Raw genomic sequence first — 22798 nt, forward strand, 5'->3', positions numbered from 1 at the left:
CCTCTCTTGCTAAAACCAAATCCATCTTTGTCATCAGAGAGCAGATAGTTATAAACTGGTGGATTGGCCTCAGATGAGATGCACGTGAAATTCACCCACAAATCAGAACAGTCTTTGTTCTCAGTTGTGTTAGTTACCAAGGTAACATTATCAGGCTGATCTACATAAAAGAATGAAATGATCTTAATTTGTTAACATTTAATTGCCATTTAACAAAATCAGAATTAACTCAGAATTAGTATTAAATACAGTTGACTAGTTTTGAAGACAGCTGAGGTTAATAATAACTGTGCACGAAAAACAATAAGGCGAGTAAAATAAGGCATGCTTAAACTTACAGTATTATCTGTTAACAAAGTGATTATGAGCTTCAGATTAATATTAATATTCTGAATAATAATATTTTTTTTATTTATTTAGTGCCATATTTGGGTTATAGTTTCACAACATTTTAGTCCAGAGTAAAGTAATTAAAACTTGAAGAAGGTACATGAATGCTGTATTAGACCTGAATGCTTTTAATGAATATGTAACTGAGATACAAGTACATGTTTGAACAGCTGCTCATCTACACAGTCACGAAAATTAACGACATTGATAAATTTATTTAGTGTGCGTAAATCAGAATGTTGTTCAACAAGTGCAAAAATTTGAAATAAGATGAAAACTGTACCTTGATGAAAGTGAAAGTGAAACCCCAATGAGAAGACTGTCACACTCATGAGGAAAAACTCAAAACAGAAATAATTTCCTTTTATTCTTTTTTTTGAGTGGAAGTGCCGTCCAACAATGCTTTGTCACAACACAAAATTTCCAGATTTTTATTCCACGTTTTGCTTAAATGATGCTGCAGAGAACTCTTCATTTCTTCACCACACTCAAGATATTAGAAGCAATAATACATAGTTTGCACTGTAGACCTAAGACTTAAGTCATATATCCAATGTAAGATAATGCCAGTATGGAGTGAGCTACCATCTCAGACAACACAATTTAAACTGAAGACCACCCCTTCTTGAATTCGAGTTGGGTTCCCTCATTAAATACTATTTTTGCTATTATTATTATTATTATTATTATTATTATTATTATTATTATTATTATTACGGAAACATGTTTTACAGGTTTAACAGACATCAAATTATGTAAATATTATAGCATTTTGTAAAGCTTAGCTCTAGTTTTTGTCACAATAAACACTCCTCTTTTTTTTTTTTTTTTTTTAATTATTATCATTATTATTATTATGTCCTTTAAGTCTTGCCGCTTTTAACTTATGGTGCTGAGTTCAACCCATGAGCCTAGGGCAGTCTGCTGGATTACTTGATAGATAGAGTCCTCCTAAGTATGTGAGCAGTTCCAAGGAGGATGGTCTTCTGTAGCTCTGTTATTCTAATATTGCCTGGGATCTTGCCGATGTAGTTTTCTGTTTTATTATTATTATTATTATTATTATTATTATTATTATTATTATTATAATTATAAACTTAGCAAAAGGTCCTTCTGACTGTCCGCTTGTGGTTTTCAGCTGTTGTGATGAACACATTGTTGTAGATTCAATTTCCTTCACATGCAAGTGTTTTTGTTCATAATGTAGTACAATGTAGCTTCTCCAGCTTATTGAATCTGCAACAGTGTACTAACTTAAAACTGGGTGTGTTTTTGTTAATATTGAGAAGATGATGTTCTTACATTGCACATCAATGCTTGTCACTGTAGACTTCTCTCCACAAGTGTTGTTTGCGGTGCACTTGTATTCTCCAGCTTGAGCTCTGGTGATGTTAGTAATGTTCAGTAATTTTCCCTCAGTGGGGTTATAACCACCACCCTGCACTTTTGTCCAAATGACAGTAGGATCAGGAATGCCAGTTACATTACAGTACACTTTCACATTGCCACCTTCCTGGACAGTTTCATTCTCTGCTTGTTCCATAACTAGTGGAACTGGAAACAAAAAATGAAAAGCCACTTAAACTGACTGGATAATAAAATATTCTAGCTAGTGAGTACAGTGTATACAGCATACTTTCCTGAGCGTAACTGGCAGCCCAGTCAAAATGATTTCGAGTAATAGGCAAGATGGTTAGAATAGTAGATAGCAGAGGCTGAAGGCCTTTGGACAAAGGCCAGTGACCCTTGCCCACAAGGGGGTCTGAGAGCAGGGCCCCTCCCAAGGAAATTTTGAAAATGTTAGCTTCCAAAGGTTGCATCTGGTGCATTTTAGGGGTTAAACTCAGCCCCTATTAGACAGCTTTTAGATAACTCTAATGGAGAGCTTTCATTTCAAATCCCAGGTATTTTCCACTAGTAGCAAAGATAAAGAATCAGTTGCCTTGATATTTTCTACACACAAGAAAAAAAAAGGTTTCACTTGTTTTCAGAAAGCACGAATACAGATTTGTTTGATAAAAACGTGGTCATTTGCACCTCATTAATGGTACTCATGGTGTTAAAGTAAGTTAATGGTCAAAGAAAGCATGCAAAAGTCTTTTTTAGGAAGTTGAAGATGTTAACCAAAATTTTCAAATCCATTGAGCAATATAATGTATAAATACAAAACTATAGGTTTCTAAGTCCACATACGTGTACGTGATACCTTACAGAAGAACAATATTTAGAAATTTTTGGTCTAGCAGAGGAAGCTCGTTTAGAAGCCATCTTTTTCAAAACTGCAAGAGCACTGACTGCTAACCATTCACATGGCTCATTTACCACATAAATGTTCAAGGTGTTCCTAGGCCCCAGTAGCCCCTCCACTCACCATGCAAGATGTGTTCATGTATGGCTTGATTTGTTGTGAGGAATGTTGGAATTTATCTTTTGGTTACAATTTGAACTACATGTAGTAGAGACCTCATGTTTGTTATCAATGAACTTTAGCAGCAGAACATCGGGCTGAACTGGGGCCCCTAAAGTATCTTCAGCACCTTGACACATTGTAAGTTATTTATATTAAAGCTCTGCTCAACAAATTGATGTCAGTTTAATTTTTCATGCATCTGAGTAGAAAATGTTATGACATCAGTAAAAAACAGTTTGACTTTGGTAAAAAAGCAATTAACTTGTGTGTTTAAAAGGTGGTGCTCGGTGATGCTGAGTTAATTGCCATTTAACAAATTTAATTCACTTACCATTTACAGTCAGGGCAATATTGTTTGTGCTTGATACATTTTCCACAAGTTGATATGCTATGCAATTGAAAATTCCTCCTCTTGATATCTTCTCTATCCATGTTCCTCTCTTGCTAAAACCAAATCCATCTTTGTCATCAGAGAGCAGATAGTTATAAACTGGTGGATTGGCCTCAGATGAGATGCACGTGAAATTCACCCACAAATCAGAACAGTCTTTGTTCTCAGTTGTGTTAGTTACCAAGGTAACATTATCAGGCTGATCTACATAAAAGAATGAAATGATCTTAATTTGTTAACATGATTCTTGTATCGATGTATGAACTTGTAAGTAATAAATGTTCGTGATTGCTACTCTGTAGCAACAACTCTACTACTTATACCACTAAAAATCTAACACTTGTCAACCAATACAGAGCAAGAGTTCACAACATGTACATGTAAAGCAACAGAATGCACCAATAAAATCAGAATTAACTCAGAATTAGCATTAAATGCAGTTGACTAGTTTTGAAGACAGCTGAGGATAATAACTGTGCATTGAAAACAATAAGGCAAGTAAAACAAGGCATGCTTAAACTTACAGTATTATCTGTTAACAAAGTGATTATCAGCTTCAGATTAATATTAATATTCTGAATAACAATATTTTTTTCTTCAGTTAGTGCCATATTTGTGTTATAGTTTCACAACATTTTAGTCCAGATTGAAGCAATTAAAACTTGAAGGTACGTGAATGCTGTATTAGACCTCAATGCTTTTAATGAATATGTAACAGCTGAGATACAAACATTTATGAACAACTGCTCATCTACACTTAGACATGAAACAACATTGATAAATTTATTTAGTGCATAAATCAGAATGTTAGTCAACAAGTGCAAAATGTTGAAATAAGATGTAAACCATACCTTAATGAAAGTGAAAGCCAAACCCCAGTGAGACGACTATCACACTCATGAGGAAAAACTCAACACAGAAATAGTTTCCTTTTATTTTTCCTTTTTTTTTAGTGGAAGTGTCATCTGCCACTGCTTTATCACAACACAAAATTTGCAATTTTTTATTCCATGTTTTGCTTAAACGATTCTGCAGAGAACTCTTCATTTTTTCACCACACTCACGATATTAGAAGCAATAATGTATATAGTTTGCACTGCAGGCCTAAGACTTATGAGTCATATCTAATGCAAGATACACGTAATGCCAACCTGGAATGAGCTACCATCTTGAACAACAAATTTAAACTGAAGACAACCCGTTCTTGAACTTGATTTGAGGGGCCTTCTGAAAACTGCCATGGTGAGTTGGGTTCCCTCATAAAATACTATTACTATTATCATTATCATTATCATTACCATTATCATTACTTCTATTACATGTCATAATATCAACACTGTATTCACAATTGATTTGGGGTGAGGGGTTTCATTTCTCTCTTATTTCAACCATGATCGATGGAGGTCCAAGCTGAGATTACCAGAACCTACAGTACATGTATATTTATAGATCATAATTATATATTCCGTAGCGCTGCAGTTGCAAGTTCAGTTAACATCATAAAAAGACCCCTGTCTAGTATTAAAACATCATTTTTGGTCATAAATATTTACCCCTCCTGAACCTGAAAACAATGCCAAACTCTGGGAGGGGAGGGTGAGGATTAGCATGCACAGAGCTCTGTTTGCAATAAAGTCAACCAAAAGAGGGGATGGCTAGAGTCAATTTGATAGGCTGGTCCCAGAGTTTTTCCGAGTGTTCTGTATATAATTATCAGCGTTAAGGTTCTATCATTTAAAGTAGCATTCAAAGAAGTTTATTCCACAACCAGCTGAGTACCTGAAGTTTGTATTTTTAAGATGCCTACCATGTGTTTGATGTTCACGCCCATTGTTTCTGCACATCCTTACTGCACTCAAAACTTGTGTCGCAATGTCACACAATGTCATGCATCGAGCGCATGCACCAAGGAAGAAATAATTATAAACAAGTAAGAGCTTGGTACCAGTTGCATTAACTTCTCGTGCAGTTTACCCGTCTGCTCTTAAATGGTCCCTGACCCCTTCCTTTCTTTTCATAGATCATTTCCTTTACTGATTCTCGCCATTTTAAGGAAAAACCAACAAAATCTGAATATTTCGCTCTTTCTCCTCTGATGGCATCAATGTTTTCAGTGTGCAAGACTTAGTTACTATAGTCCTGTAGAGCTAAAACTGCCCCGACAAACTTGTGCTACAATTTATGATGCGACAAAAACAAAAAAAGTCCACAGTGTGACCCATGCCTAAGTAAACTGCAGTAGTCCAATGAAAAGTGATTCAAATAATATTTTTTATTATTGATGATCATGTAAAAAGAACCATCAGATCATAAGTGAAAAAGTACTTCCCGTACAAAAATTCTGAGCAAGACATGGCAATTTTCATGGTCTCACTGAAACCCAATTATTTTTCATGAAAATTATTTCATGGCTCATGAAGAACTTTTTCAATGAAGAGTCATCAGTGATCCAGAAATGAAATTAGAGGGTCATTAAAATTTGTCTTCATAGCCATGAAAATTCATAAATAAAGTAAAATTAAATTTGATGGGTCATGAAACATATACCACTACATTTAATAGACCATGAAATTGCCATGGAAGTCTGAAACTGACCAGACCTGAATTTAATGGGTCATGAAAATATGTGTTCATTGCCATGAAATGTCGGAAATATAAACCCAAATGTGATTAAAGGACACTCGAAAAGTGAGAACAATGACCTCAGCCCATAACTTTCCTTCTTGTAGCTTATCTTTAACTGATAACACTACTTTAATAGTCCTTAAAATAACTGAGAATATCACACTCTGTAAAAAAAGGCCAGAGTAAAATATTTTCTAGGTGTCAAAACATGGAGATTTTATAGGCAGCCCAAGTACGAAAATTTCCTTAACTACAATTAGCCAAAATAATAAATGTGCTTGAAATTGCTTGACATTTCTAAACAAGGATCTACTATTCTAAGCAGAATGGAATGAGTTATTCCATGGAAATTCTATAATAATTTCAGATTGCCTGGGATCCAGTCCTTGAAAACACTTCCCAGCTACCAGGTATCTACATGTAGCCACAGTGTTCCAGGAATATTACCTTCTTCTCTGAAAAATAATTTTATCGTCTAATCACTGATTCCTGTTAAAAACCTGTCTGTTCACTTATAAATACCAGCATGGTGGACATGGCAAGGCCACAACTTTTATCCCCAGACTTAAGTTTCATGTCTTCATCACAACTAGCTGTATACTTCATCCTTTTCAGAAAATAGTTCAATTATTTTCCACCTTGATCGGTAGGAGCAAAATTCCTTGGGATAACTATGTGCTTCTACAAATGACTTCTGAATACATGTAGTTTCCAGCCTGTGACAGGTTTCTAAATTGTGTAAAGATCTGTAAAAAAAAAAGCCACGTTCTTTTGTGGAATTCAAACATGCCAGACACAGGCTGCCATCTTGGATTTGAATGTTGATAGCATTAGGACACTGGGAACATAGCTTCTTCCAGGCATTCAGTTAGTTGGGGCACAACGCAAAAAACAGCAAGCAAAAAAATAGGGGAGAAGCATGGTTACAGAAAGCGAAACAACGCCTGTGGGAAAACTTAACAAAAGGTCGTTCTGGTATACCAGGATCTAGTATACCCCTCTGATTGGTCAATTTTGACAGGTTTTGTCAACACTTGTGTGTTACTGACACAGATGAGAAATGCAACATGTTAGTGGTCAGTGTAAAATGGGGTTGACGGGTCTACACTTAATGGTGAGAGATATTGCCATCGGATAATTGTTACTGCACAAGAAGGGCACACTTTCCGGTTTCCCCTCCCCAGATAACCATATCTATTGAGAACATTAATTTTCTTCTTCATGAAGGCACATGTGCTATTTTCTTTGCAGTCGTTTCTTATATCCGCCCCTGTTTCTTATGGCCAGCTGAAGCACATCAAAGTCCAAACAAAGCTCGGAGAATTCAGTGTGCGTGGTGAACTCAAGTTCTATGAGCACGGAACTTATTCTCTATTTCTCATGGCATAATTTGGCACATGCCTCACTTGCACCATGGTATCGCCAAGCTGCTGGAAGGAGGTGCAGGGTCAAGCATTCCATCCACCTGTCATCTGCCCTTCTGTGGAAGTACCAGGGTGGGTTGAGAAATGCCACTTTCACCGAGGTTCTCATTGTCTAAATCATCAATTCCTCTGGGCAGGCTTCTGACGCAGAGGTTAAGCATCATTGCTTCATCAAGCATTTGAATGAATTCCTAAAGGAACATTACGAAGGTAATCACCAATAAAATAAAGTATTTTGTGCTGACAAAGTAAAGTGTAGAAATTGATTTATTTAGCTAGAGCGAACAACTGTGTCAAAGGCATTTGACAGCTTGCTAACAGGTACAGAGTTTTTCCTAAGTGGGCCTAGATATCATGAAAAACCAATAGGCACAAAACAAATCTTGCCTACTAAACTTTATGCATTTGAATCGGTGCAGTGTGTTCAAGCTTTGGTTTTTGTGGTCTATACTTCCATATTTAGGCATATTTTTGGTCTTGAAATAATAATAAATTTACGATGAATAAAGTAAAATATATTTCTTTACAAGCACACCTTCACATCTCTATTTCTTTTATTCTGTCCTGCTCTTCACTACTGGCCTGTTGTCAGTCTGGTATGACTGTGTTCCTAGAAACCTTTTCAGCTCAAGGGAAAGACAATTCAATCCACAAAAACTCGAAACTGCTGTTATGCTTGGTGAAATGTTTAGCCTAAATCTGCCTGAATGAAAGAGTCATGCCATACACATGAATATGAAACTGGAACACAAACAGAACCAAAAATGGCCAGGAATCTAGTTCTAGTCACGTTCAGCCTCCAATACCTAATCCCAAACAATGTTGCAACAAGGTGCATAAATGAGGAATTTCACCTTGTTTCAACAACATGTGCACTTAGTCCCACATCTTGCAAGGACAGCCATGATCTGCATTTGTTTTCTGTTTCATGGAACAAAGACTTTTGCACGAACAGGAGATGCAGTTTTCCTAAGAGGATAGCAACAGATGAAAGAGAAATTATTGTGTCAGAACATATTCCCAGAAACTACAAAACAATTCACACATTCAAATCTGTCATGTAACGGAGTCGAAGGAAACTCACCACAGTAGCATCTCTTGCCTCTTCTGCATCCACAATTTTGCCTCTGCGATAAACTAAGTAGACCGACGAAAACAAATCCATACACACGACAAAAAGACATAATAATTTTAACCAAGAACAGCAAAATTAGCACAAAATTTCAGAACTCCGATAAATTCAAGATGGCAGATGTATTAGGATCTCAATGAGAACAGAGCCAAGGCTTGCACATGCGTGGGTGGTGATGAGCGCCTTTAAGTGCTTATAACAAGTTTCATCCATGACCACCTTTTTTCTTAACCAATTGTGATAAACATGTTAAGATACAACTTTTTGAATTTTCAAAAATTTAAGGTCACTCAAAATACCCTGGGTGCCAGAGGCTTCTTTTTTGTTTTCAAGGCGAAGCCACTATCAGTGAGTGACAAAGCTGTGATCGTGGTGAGCGAAAAAAAAAAAAAAACAGTGCTCCCTAGGCCAGCAGTTACAAGCGTCGCTTCCATGTGATTTTGAAACCAAATAGCTCACCAAACCAGGATCTGTTTGTTTTTGTAATTTGACAAGTCTACATGTGGTGTATGTTTGCAAGATGAGGAATAGCAGTGTTTTGAGAACTCCGACCAAGCTAGAAATGTCTGTATAATTTATAACGTAAATAAATAAATAAATAAATAAATAAATAAATAAATAAATAAATAAATAAATGTAAATAATTTTTGTTGAGTGTGCAATTTGAATCTGTTAATAACTGGATATGGAAAGTTCAACTTATTAGACGGTTTTTGCTCATAGAGCAAAACACAGTGGCAAAATTTTCATCTGTGTTGGGATTTCCTATCAACAAAGAGATCATAGCCTGCATTGCAGAAGGAAATGTACAAGAGAAGTGAAGAAATTTGAAAAGGTCTTCAAGGGAAAAATTCTCCAAAAAGAGAAAGATCTGAGGTCACTGAAAGAGTGAAAGGAATTAACTGAGTGGGGAACTTCTGTAGAATGCTGGTCAAAAGGTGTCATTGGCCATCATTGAGCGAACAGGCAGATATGCCATGATCTTTAAGCTCTTAGTTATGCGAATCAATCAGAGCACTTAAGGGAAAAACAACAACTAAAATGACAGCTTTTGGGTATCCAAAACCTTGATCATGTAAATATGCACAGACTTTAGGCATGTTTTGAAAGATCAAAGATTTCCTGCATCCAGTAAGCAGAACTCCAAACACATGTTCCTGCTTAAACGAATTGAAGCAGGGCTCTTCTTAAACAGGTTTCAACTATAATATTTCTGAAAATCCAGTATCCAATGCGCACTTGTACTGCACATCGAATTGCCCAAAATGCTCACTCAAATTCACTACTTCTTTCCACCAACATGGCTTTGTTTATTTTTTCTTCAAACCATAAAACTGTTTTCACTGCTCCTGGGGTGTAATGCAATGGTTTAACTAATAAGAGCCAGTGTTCAATCGTTATCACTCTGAAAGGTAATTGGCACTAGGTATGAAGACCAATCGAAGACCAAGTTCAGTATCTGTACTCATGGAAGTGAGGCTTGTACCTGCCAGGACCAGAGGGTTATTTTTTGCTTGCCACGAAAGAGAAAAAACCCCTCTGACACCCAGGGTGGGTCGCTCTGAACCCCTTCAATAGAATTCTATTCCATCACCACATGGAGGGCTCACATGAGATTAAGCACTGCCCTGCACGAACTCAGTATGTTGCCGCCTTTGAAAGTGAACGGAGCTTTGATCCAACATGGTAGAAGAAATTTGACTTGTCAAGCAATATTTTGCAAAGAATGGCTGAAAGTTCAACTAATATTGAGTCCAAAGACAAGAAAGACAACTTAAAAAGGAGAAGTAGTGCTTCTGAAAACAAACACAGCGAAACAAACATTGAAGTTGTTGCTAGTGCCATTGGTGCCAAAACTAACAAAACAAAAATTTGTCCAGGTGTCTCAGGATTTAACTAAGACTATTGCTGAGTCTTTCAAATTGTTCCAGTCAGAATTTGAAATGCAGTACAATTAGGTGGGCAAGTGAGTAGAACCGGAGAAAACTCCTCAAGCTACTGAGGATGACCACAAAGTCATCGGGGAGCCCCCTACGAAGAACAAGAGAGATACCAAAACTACAAGCTTAGAAGAAGCTGTGACAAAGCTAACTGTTTAGATACATGCACCCTAAGATACGATAAGTATTCCTTTCATGTCCTTTGAAGTTTTTACAGTTGGTTGATTTAAGTCAGAATTAAATTTAAGATACAATGTATTATAGTTAACTGTTTGACCTCTGTTATTATAAATGCTTGAATGTGTTCATGTATTGTATCAAAAAGCATTATTTTTAATATTCATGTTGTTATCATGCAGGGTTCTCATTAAGAGGCAGTCACTAGCTAAAAACCCAGCTACTTCAATTTTTGAGCTGCCTACTTATTGTGAAATAACACATGCAAAAGTTGTAAAGAGTAATAGGGAAAACACAGGTTTTCTGGAGTGTGACTGAACCTTGACTGTCCTTGTCTCAAGGCAGTCAAGGCTGTAGTGAGAGTGGGGGCATCATGGGTGAGGGCGTGGGGTTCATTTTTAGTTACAAATAATTAAAATTGAAAAAAGTCTCTGTAATTCCTCAATAGTCTTGATGGACCTTTTTTCAAAATTGATTATTTTATGAAATATATACATGTATCTTTAAGAGAATGGGTAACAGCATTTCAAAGCCTCTCAATTTCAAAATTTTCAGGGGAGCATGCCCCCAGACCTCCCTAGAGACTTGTGTCCTTGGCATTTGACTCGGTGTCAGCTGTCTACTTCATGAAACAAGCCCTCTACTCCCTAAATTAATGAGAACCCTGTCATGCACAATGATACATGTCAGATTGTATCATTTAAATAATTATAACGCATCAACTACAGTGTGCATTACATTACCTAAAAAGTGCATGTCTGTACTTACAAGTAACGTTGATATAAAGTGAATGGTTGACTGGATTTCCAATTCCATTGTAAGCCGTACAGCGGTATGTTCCAGTAGCAGTTCTGCTGATGTTTACAATAACCCAAGGGTTTCCAAAGAACACTACATCACCATCTGTACCATTCTTTAATACTCTGGTCCAAGTAATGTTTGGAGTTGGTTTACCAGATGCGTCGCAAAACAAAGTCAGATTTGAACCTTCATTGACAGTCTGGTCACCACTGGGACTGCTGGGACTGATGGTAAAACTGGTTTCAACTAAAAAGAATGCAATGAAGAGTTAATCCAGCTGTAGATATGTTTTGAAAAGCACATGAATACAGTTATCTTAATAATACATAGGTGGTGGAGCAAGGGGGCAGGGGGGCTGTCGCCTCCCCAAATGAAAATTTGAGGAGGCTCCCGCCCCTGCCCCCAAATCGGGTGCAAAGGTCTTGTCTAGGAACCAATAGAGACTGTGGTGAGCTTGGCCAGCAGCTTCACCTCATACATGATTCAGACAAAACTGCACTGCCCGAAGTACATCAGCTTAAAATTATAAGAGCCATTTGCGAAGCTCTCAACAAAACACCTGTCATATATATACATCCATCCATACATATACTTTTTGATAAGGCAGGTCTGAATATGGCAACCTTAGGGCTGGTGTGGACTTACACTGTGCATTAAAAAGTTAACTCTCTCTAACTCTAGAAATGCCCGTATGCTCTGTAAATGCCACTGCAAATTCTTAATTACTTAATTTCATAAGTAAGTCAAGCATAGGCTGGGTACATGAGTACCTGGGTCTTTTGAACTTCAGTGTAATGAAAACATGATAATAGTGACCAGAAATTAAAGAAAGGAATTTTGAAATGCTTAGCTAACCAAAGTGAAAGTAGGGTAAGTTATCTACATCACCAATGCTTTGGTTTAAAATCACCTGTTTTTAAAAAGCTGTCGGAGTAAACATCCTCTAGTGACTCTCAATGTTCTTATACAAGGGTTCTTAATAAAAAAAGGAGCATATACATTACATGCTAGTAAATGCGACTAGGAGTGCATAACAATGTTTGCTTTGCATTTGGTAATAAATTATAATCTCAGTCATGAAGGTTCTGGTTCTTACAAGCCTGAGCAAGGGATCCATAATAATGCTGCGACAATGACAAGGTTGAAAAATTATAAGGTATATGTATTTCTAGCCCTTATTGTTTAGTCCGTGGGCTTAAACATTAATTAATCATTTATTTATTTTTAAGATTGACACCTCTATAAGATGGACCTCTTTTGTTGGTCCCTGCTGTTTTACTGATCAGTCATTCTACTGCAGCTAAACTCTCTTTTAGGTGGACAACTTTCTAAGATAAATAATGCACACTTTCGAACCATCAAAGGACACTTGGGAAGCAAATGTCATTAGTTAAAAAAAATATGTCCAATCAAAAATGTAGGTGTGCATGTTACACCAGAATTATTATGATTTGGAGAAGCAGAATTTGGATAACATATAACTGACAACACAACTCTCTGTTTAAAACCAGACAATATAACTATAGCAACAATTTGGTTTTGGCTAGAAGGCCTTGCGGTTTCACTTGCAGTTTTGGCAAGTGAAACTCCAAATATTGCTGATGCAGCAGCAGAGATAAACAAGGAGGACTTTGGAACTGATTGCAGTATTCATCAAAGCATTCAGTCCATATTAACTAACCATTCTTCAAACATAATAACAAATTTCGATTTTGATTTTACTAACTCAAAGCAAGTGGAGAAGTTTTTGTTAGAGATGAATACGTGTAAATCTTGTGGTCATGACTTGATACCTCCACGATTACTGAAGGAGTCTGCATCTGTAATATTGAAGCCTCTTGCTAAAATAATGAACTGTTCAATTGGTCTAGGTCATTATCCTTCACGCTGGAAAATGGGGCAAGTGACCCTTTTGTTTACATGTAAGAAGGACAATGAACTTTGCAATAAGAACTACAGACCTGTATCTGTTCTTCCGGCCCTCAATAAAATTTTTGAACGAATCCTAGCAAAACAACTTGAGCCTTTTTATCAAGATATCTTGTCAGATCACAAAGTTTTTTCGACTCAGCGTGCTCCAAACTATAGATTTCAGCAAAGAAACTAAAATGATCATGAAATTCCCCTGGGAGTCATTTTTTCAACATATTGTCCTGGACTAATACCACAAAGACAGCACTGCGTCTTGTCAGATCAACAAAGTTAAGCCCTGTTCGGCGCGGTTGGGTGACCAATATGAATCCCCAGCACTGTAACGTTTTCTTTTTTTTTCTTACCTTTCCAATGCAATATCAGTGCATGAAGAACTCCCAGCCCTGTGTAATGTCTCTATCTTCTTTTCGTCAACTATTCGTTCATATCATCTTGCATCTCCAAATTTATTTGCAGTACCGAAAAATTATAAGTGAAATATGTAGTTCAGTCTCTCCTTGATTCGCCTGTCCATTTCTCAACTTAAGATATAAATCACAGCTTTATTTTGGTTATATTGACTTTGATTTGACACTCACTTGAGCCTGCTGAGCTGATAACCCATTGTTTCAGTACATACACGTACACAGTGGATCAATTGTTTTCCTCTTGCATGGGACTATGCAAGTTTGAATCTCACACATAGCAAAATTTCTTTTTTCTTTTCTTTTTAATTCATAGTTTTTTGTTTAAAACAAGACACTTTAGGAAGCGTAACTGGCTTGCATTTGTGATGGTAAATATTTTAGGGGAATTTGAAAAAGGAAGGCATGGGGGAAACAGTGAATAGTACATGCTGCAAATAGAAACCAAGATATTCTAAGGGTTCCAAGGGTATATTTTAGGTGAAATGTTATACAATGCAAAAATTCTGCAAAATAGAAGATGTAAAAAATTGAAAGAACCAAGGAAAATCTGAGAAAATTGAAAGTTTTGTCAATGTGAATACGTTATCCTCAAGCAGTTCTCTTTGTCATTGATATACCTGTTGTTTGTGGAAAATAACTGCCTCCATCCTAGGGGTATTTCATCAACTTGTAATTTATTACATACACCTTGGCATGGCACCTTTCCTTTCAAAGCCTTTGAATGACAGGTTCTACAAATGTATACTTTGTCATCAAATGATGTTTTACTTGTGAAAATGCTTTGAATGGCATACTTGTTTTGACCCAACAGGTGAACTGATTTTTTTTAATAAAGCAGTCTATTGCAAACAGAGCATATTACAATATGGTCCATTTTTTTAGTTTGCTCTTAAAAACTGAAATATAATGATCTAAATCATGTTTGGTAGAGTTTTTAGTCAGTTTTTGTCTTTGTTTAAGTGATGCTTTATTTAATTTTTCTTTTTCCTTTTCTTCATTATCTAGTGAATTAGACCTTCTGTGGTAATTTTCTCTTTTTCTTGAAAGTATAAATTCTTTTTGTGTAACACATTTTTCATGATACTTTTCTGCTTTACTGCACAAATATCTTTTTTTCTGAGGGGGTTCCATTTCTATATAATTTTCCTGTGTTCTATTTGCCTGCCTCTTTTTCACACATAAAGATTTGTGCCTTCTTAATAACTTTTGTCTCTCTGCTTTTGAAAAGCCATTTGAACAAAACAAAAATTTGATAATACAAGTTCACTACATTTACATATGTTAACTTCAAAATAGGCTAGTGATTGTATAAGGGAGTCAATGTTATTCACAATTTCAAACAACTCATTTTTCCCATCTGCATTTATAATTGTTACATAAAACTTGACATGGCTTTTACTGTTTTTGTAATTGTGCTGAAAAATGCAACTAATACACTACCTTCATAAGCTTGTTCCTTGTGACATTCTCTTACTTTTTCTTAGCCCTGTTTGGCAGCACTTTTGTCTACATTTGAGTGCAGCTTTCGAAGTCGGTTCTCGTTTATCCTCTTTTTTACCATTATGTTTGTCATGGTAAAGTGCATATTTCTCTGTAAACTGATGTATCCTGGAAGAGCTTGGCACATTTTTCTTGACACATGTTCACAATAAATGCCTTTTTCTCCTGGATTTGTTTAGAGTTCATTCTAGCTGTCTAACAGGGATTCTGCTTGGTTCATGAAAGCGTTTGTAGTTTAAGCCGGCTAACAGCAACATATTTTGAAGAAATAAACTGATCATATCGAGATCTCAATTTTATTTCTGATTCTTTTATAATATAACTCTCTTCAATAACAGACAATTTCTTCGCACTGTCATCACCACTGAAGGTTTTAGTGACTTGAAAGGTTTTCACTCTAAAGGTTTCCTATAAAAACTTTTTCAATCACTAAGTTCACTCTGAAAGCACTTGGTTCACTATAAAGTCAACCTGAAGTTTCCACTCTAAAGCTGACACTATACAAACGCCTTCCAATCAACCAAGAGTAGATTCTTCAATCGTTCAAAAACAAAGCGCACACACAATGCCTTCTGGGTAGTGATTGTGCAATTTAGCCATTTTTTGACATAGGAGACAGCCCCGTTTGCAATTTAAGACTGGGTTCACCTAAAGCAACCCAGTAAAAAGTAAAAGCCAGCTTTTGTCTTTCCACTTCTTGTGTTAATTGTCTGGAGCTTTTAATAATTTGATCTTGATTGCCTTCGAACTCACAATTATGCTAGCCATTGGGTGACTAGCCTAGCCTTTTAGCGTCATGAGGAGGCATTCAAGGAATTGGTTTCGTGTTAAATTGAAGAACTTTGTGTTTGGTTTCTAGCAAGAAACTTACCCCTTGTCTCGTTGAAGTTTTTAACTTCCATAGAAGATAATTTAGTAAGATAACTGTTAAATGACCCCCAAAACAGTTATAATCCATGCACTGTAATCAACATTTAGTGCCAACATGTTTTCAGCCATTTCAACTACCAGCCATACCGTAGGCGCATGGCAGAAACACATGCTTTCCTTTTGAGCAACATGGACTCTTGCTTCGTGCGTGGCTTTTGGAAGCTTTGTACTGATGGCATGTAAGACCAAAAAAGATGTTATGTTCAGTCTCCAAACTAAGAGAGCTATCTATTTGACAAAAAATTCCATTTCAAATCAATTGTACGCTACATGATATTTTAATGCCTGCAAATGATGAACCTGACTCTTGCAATCGTTCAGGAGTAGGAATATTTCACGTGAAGAAATGTCTTGACAAACTTCGTGTTTTTGTGTTTTGCTGTGAAGAAAAAAATTTTGTTGACACTTTTTAGCAACCACATTTTTCCATCTGGTGACTGAAAAAAAAATTTCAATGCCCAGTTGGCGCCTGCCTAAAAAAGTTAATTTCAGACCCTGAAGAATAGCACTTTTAACCCATTGATGCCTGTGCCGCCCGTAACCGCCCGTGCGAAAAACTTCTCCATTTCCCTGTGCCACCCGTAACCACCTGAAAAAAGGCATGTGGGGACAATTGCCTTTCCTACACTCCCTGAAGACTTTTTAGTTTTCCTATTGTTCTATTGTTCTTGAGGATATATAAACCAATCAGAATGGACTTTCTGAGCATATTTTTAGAGGACTTTAGGGGTCCAAGAAAGACGGCTTTTCTTCTTAAAATCATGCGCTCGAAAAGTGCAGGTAATCATGGTGCGTTGTGGGTCAAATCTAAAAACTTCCAAGGTCTTGTTTTCATTCCTAACATGGATAAAATACTGCTTTGGGCTTTAAAATAGAAAAGAAAAATACAAATCAATGTTTAGCTGGCCTCAGAATGGAGGATCAAGGAGTACAGAGTCCTCAAAACTTTCTGGTGAAGAAGTTTTTCTCCCTACAATGGCCACGAAAACATGAAGTTCGGAGCGCTTTCAAGTAAGTTTTGATGGAAGATCGCAGATTTAAAGCAGCTTTTCAGCCTTAAGAAGCAAAAAATGGTAATGTACATTACTTCAAAGGTGAATTCAACTTTTGGAATGATTGGTGAAGCCACGGGCGTTAAAATGACTGCAAAAGCGGTCAGCAAAAACTCAAGCTTTCACATTAGCGTGAAGAACAATCTGAACATGCGGTTCATGCAGCGAAGCACGTCTGTAAAATTTCGAATAATTTTTTGCTTTTAAATAGGTTTCCTCACCTCAGCTTGAATAAAAATTTATTGTTATTGAACTTCCTTTTGCATTTCTTTCATTTGGTTCCCTATATTTGGGAATTTTAGGCTTTAAAAGTGAACAGTAATTTGCACCCTGTATTTCTGCATATTTAATATATGGCGACCTCCAGGCACTTTGTTTATTTAGTTTATTCACTTCGTTCAAATGTATTTTGGAGTCTTATTCAGCTACTACAGAACCACTGACAACAGAACTAAATCGCCACTAATTTAACATAGTTGAAATACGACTGATCTCATAATTCGCTTGTTTTTGTCATCTTTTTGATTTACAACTTTCATCTTTCTTTCGCAGACGTTTCTTGTTTCTCGCGAGATGCGTCTCATTTCTCTCGAGAATCACTGAAGCGTTTAGTATGGCATATATTACGCGTAAGAAATGGGTTACGTGTAGCGATTGCTGCTCTGCAGTTTGTTGTCAAAGCAATGGGACCATCCAACATAAAATATACAGTACTGGTCAAATGTAAGTTGACAGTCACTCGAAACTCCAACGACTTGACTTGATCCTCGATTCTCGAAACTTGAAATCTTCGAGTATCAAGTCTCGAGTCAAGGAGACAAAGAATTTATCGCTCCATTAATTTTTACAAATACATGTACATGTCAATCTTGCTGGTTTACTTTTGGAGACAGAGAAATTTTTGAGTCGCGACTGTAGAGGCGGTAAGCGACTCTACATATGTAAATCGGTTGGCTTATTTAAATCAATTGTTTTGTCCCTCGGTTGAACTTCTTTCGATTTGAGGTTAATTATCATTCATTTCAGAGTAACAACAGAGTAACAGTTCTGAACATGACGCTGAGTTTCATTTAAATCAGCTGTACGAAGGGCTTGATAGAAATCAGAAACGTTAACTCTCGAAGTGCGCACGTGACTCCAAATCACCAGCTTCTTCTGTTTGTTTTGATGCTTGGTATGAACACATTTCTTTCGATTCAGAGCTATCTTTAATCCATTCGCTGATGATTTCAGAGTAATTTTCCGGTCAGTTTTCAATTCGACGCCGGGTTTTGTTTCTACGGCTCGATAGAAGTTAGAAACTCTCGAAGCGGCTCATGTTTGATATTTACATGGGGTCAATGCAAATCGAAATTGCCACGGCTTGTTGTTTGTTTTGTCGTTCGATTTCAATAAGTTTCTTAGGATTCAGATTATTTTCATCCATTTGTTGATTATGATTTCAGAGTAAATTTTTTTGTCAGTTTTCAACTTTTTACGCTGACTTCTGGCTCGTGATATGTACGTTACATAAATGTAGAATCAGAAACGCCGGCACATCCATTCTGTTTACTGGCCTGAAGTCCAGATTGAAAACACTGACTCAGTCAATGTGCTAAGAAGTTGTATTGCAAAGATGATAGAAAAACTAAATATACAGCCATCTACTGAGTGTGCCTTTGAAATATGCGAGTTCAAACACGGTTGGCGGAAAGCATGATAAATTCATGTCACCACTGTTATTTTCTTATTTATCAACATAAATGCCACGGTCGTCATTAACATTATTCTGCATGCGTTTCCTTACAAAAGAAAAAAAGGAAGAAAAAGAAATGGCCAGGTTTCGATTCAATCAACTGTCCTGGAGAATTCAAAGTTTCTATAACTAATGAAAACTAAGAATTTGATTTAATGTTTACTTTTATGTATTAGAGGATAGAATCTTTGAAAACTGTGTGGAGTTTTGTTTTAAACACAATAGGGATTGGGGTTCATGGGATTACATGTATTGGACAGTGTTGATCATGACTTTTATTAGAAGTGGTGGTTCCTAAAGGAGCTGTTTTTGTTAGTATCTGAAGAGTGCAGCTGGGAACTATTTTCTGGAAGCTTTTCCCTGCCGTTCGACAACTATCGGCAGGACTTTGTGTAACTGCCTGACATACTTCCTACTCTTTTCTGCGTCCACTCTCTCGTTCCAAAATCTTTCTATCCCATTAATTAGCTCTTCCTTTGTTCTCAGTTTTGTAATGTTTCGAAGGAAATGCTTTAGCTCATGCCAAAGCATCTCGATGGGGTTAAGATCTGGTGACTCCGGAGGGGTTTTCCACCAGTTGATCCCATTGTCTTCCATGAAGTTGCTGGCAAGACAGCTGGTATGCTTCGGGTCATTGTCTTGTTGGAATCGATGACCGTCGGGGAATGTTCTTCGGATAAATGGTAGCAACTTATTGCTCAGGATCTCGGAGACATGAAACTGCACATCCATGATGCCTTTGAACACTATCAATTCTGTTGGCCCCCTCTTTGATATGCCTGCCCAAACGTGGACTTTCACTGGGTGTTTGGGTTTCCCTTTCAACTTCGGCTGTTCCCACTTGTGATGGAAACTCAGCTTGCTGTGGTTCTCTAGCAGAACTGAACACTCGTCCATAAATATTACGTTATCGAACTGTTCGTTCTCTCGAAGACACTTCTCGCTAAACTTCTCACTAAACTCCAACCGTTTGGTTGATAAAGCACTTGTGTGCGTTTTTTTAAGGCTAAACGTTTTTGATGCTGTTAGATTGATTTCTCATGGCAAAAATTGGCTCTGTGAGTTCAGGTGTTTGCTGAGGTGTTCGTTGATGCACTGCGGTAGTACAGTAATTTACTTTTATAAACTTCAAGTTGATAATCAGCTAAGCGTTTCATTCTCGTGTTTGATATTTTTCTATTGTTTTTCTTGCTGCACACACTTGCATTAAAGTTCAAAATATCTGAATTTAAGGTTATTTTCATTGTTTGATTGAAGTTCTTGTTGTGATACTTAAGGTGGGCAAACACTTAGCGATTGATTTTGAACTTGTTCCACGCACATGCATTGAAGTTCCAAATAATCTGGGTTGAAGATTCTTTTCATTGTTCGATTGTGTTTCTTGCTGCAAAGACGTGTTTGCAGTGTTTGTGCAAAGTTGTTTGTTGATGCGTGGTGGCGGTTAATTGATGTTTTTCTATTGTTGGTCTTGTTCTGTGTACGTGCATTGAAGTTTCAAATCATCTGAATTAAAGTTATTTTCATTTTTCATTGCAAAAACTGTGTTTGAATCGATTCGGTGGGTTCACTAAACTTGTTCAACTAAGTGTCAGTCTTGCTCCACACGCGTGCATTGAAGTTCCAAATAATCTGAATTGAAGATTCTTTTCATTGTTCGATTGTGTTTCTCACTGCAAAGATGTGTTTGCAGTGTTTGTGCAAAGTTATTTGTTGATGCGCGGTGGTGGTTAATTGATGATGTTTTTCTATTGTTTGTCTTGTTCTCTGCGTGTGCATTGAAGTTCCGAGTCGTCTGAATTAAAGTTGTTTTCATTGTTCATTGCAAAAAACTGTGTTTGAATCGATTTGGTGTGTTCGCTAAACTTGTTCAACTAAGTGTTTCATTCTTCACGTTTGATGATGTTGTTCTACTGTAGGTTTTTCCTGCTCCATGCGCGTGCATTGAAGTTCCAAATAATTAATCTGAATTGAAGTTCGTATTTATTGTTTGATTGCGTTTTTTTCATTGCAAATGTAGATGTAAGTGCTTGATTATTTGGTTTATTGCAGGCACACGCATTGAAGTTCAAAACTAATTTGAACTAATTAAAGTCTCTTTTCATTGTTAGTTGTTCACCAGTAAAACCGAACAGGCCGAGGAAAATTGCCAACCGCCACGGGAAAAAGCTACAGGTGCTAATTGCCAGAGAGTAAGTATTTTTGAATGTATACAAAAAGTAATAATCATATTTAGTACATGAAAGGCCAAAGTTGTCAAAAACTGCTTTTCTCTAGTGATGCCATTCGATTGTTTATCTCATGCACATGCGCAAATTGAAGTTGGAAATAAACAGAAATAATTGCCCTTTTTTCCATGACCATAAGAACTTTTAAAATCAGTTAAACTGATGACTAATGAAGGTCTTTTTTCACGTTGAATGTCATGTGTCAACCAGCAAAGAAAACATGAAGAAAAAGGCTACTGTGTTAAAAATCGTATTGGGTAAACAGCCGTTGCATGATTCAACAAGTGCCATCTTGAACCAACCACCAGTAGAACCCAAACCCTCCCAAAGAACCTTGGAGGCAGCCATAGACGAAGACGCTGCACCTGATCCACTGGCCGCAAGAACAGAAGATACCGACAAGTCTCCACCAAGTTCCCCTGGCTACCTGGACGACCTCTTTGAAAAGTTAACAGACTCACATACTCTAGGAGAGAAACTAAATAGGGTTTTAGACCATCAGAAAGCGTTATTTTCGCTTGTGTCAAAGTTAATGGGGGACATGGCACAAAATTTGAGGGACCTAGCACAACTTTCGAGTAACGCAGCACAAATTTTACAGGACGTAGCACAAATTTTGCAGGACGTAGCACAAATTGCGAGGACTCAGGGTTCTGGGATAGGTTTTTCAGCGGTAAGGGGACAGGGGGGGAACTCCAGATTTATCATTGGTTTCAGGGGTAGGTTTCTCTTCGGGTAGGGGACAGGGTGGGATCGGTCAACACGAGAGCACTCCAGCGGGTAGGGGACAGGGTAAGGTCAGTCAACAAGAGAGCACTCCAGTGGGTAGGGGACAGGGTGGGATCGGTCTACAGAACAACACTCCAGCGGGTAGGAGACAGGATATGATCAGTCAACAGGACAACACTCCAGCGGGTAGGGGACAGGGGGGAATAACTCTTGACTGTACTCTGGATTTATCTTTAGTTTCAGGGATTGATTATTCTGTGGGTAGTGGGATTTCAGATTTATCAATGGAAAGGGAACTCGAACCCTTCGATTCATCCTGGAATGAGTGCAACCAGTCTCAGAGCGGGGATGATAACTTACAATCGAACAGGAGGGAAGGGGAGGATGTTTTTCTATGGGAGGCTATGAAAATTAAGTCAGAGAGTTGCTCAGTGGGGAACTTTGCTGTAAGGTTGGTGCAAAAAATATTTTTGCAGGAAGAACTAGTAAATCGTAACTGCAAGGGATCACGGGGTAAGGAAGGGCTTAACCCTTCAAAGCTAGCTACTGTTAAGGAATATACCTTTAAATTGTATCCAACTCCACCTGGACTAAAAGATCAGTAGTGGGGGAAATGTTTTATAGCTATAGACGAGTTTCTACGACATCGAAAAACAGAAGGACGTTGCTGCTGAAAGACAAGCATAGTGCAATGTACATGGAAAGGTGTATACTGTAAGGAAGTGTAAAGGGATATCAGGTTATTTATTAATACTCATGTTATGGGTTAACTTGTATAAATTAAGGATTACATTTAGTTATAACTTTAAATAAGGATTGTTTGCTTCTAATTTTGTTGTGGCTCCTCGTTGTATATCTACATGTATTCTGGGTGGCAATGCTAAAAGAAAGAAATGGATTCAGAAATCTGTTAAACAATGTCACAAAATGATTCCATGCGTGTATGTCATTTCACAACAGCCAATGGTGTTAAAGTATATTTTCGGGAGCTGTCAAAG

General features: G+C 37.2%; 1 protein-coding gene and 1 long non-coding RNA gene across 2 annotated transcripts; both read right to left on the reverse strand.

Moving 5' to 3' along the window:
• Positions 1 to 16: 16 nt before the first annotated feature.
• On the reverse strand, positions 17 to 11552 carry LOC145472127 (MAM domain-containing glycosylphosphatidylinositol anchor protein 2-like; the record flags this gene model as incomplete). The annotated part of the gene is made up of 4 exons (XM_081454924.1): positions 17 to 160; positions 1693 to 1944; positions 3132 to 3395; positions 11258 to 11552. Coding segments are annotated over 4 exons (955 nt in total), but the record flags the coding sequence as incomplete, so codon positions are not given.
• LOC145472128 (uncharacterized) lies at positions 8109 to 8760 on the reverse strand. The gene is made up of 2 exons (XR_014043523.1): positions 8325 to 8760; positions 8109 to 8209 (listed from the first exon to the last, which is right to left on the reverse strand). It is a non-coding gene; the product is annotated as an uncharacterized LOC145472128 (long non-coding RNA).
• Positions 11553 to 22798: the final 11246 nt, after the last annotated feature.

Source organism: Orbicella franksi, unplaced genomic scaffold, assembly GCF_964199315.1.
Source record: "Orbicella franksi unplaced genomic scaffold, jaOrbFran1.1 SCAFFOLD_206, whole genome shotgun sequence".
NCBI lineage: Eukaryota > Metazoa > Cnidaria > Anthozoa > Scleractinia > Merulinidae > Orbicella > Orbicella franksi.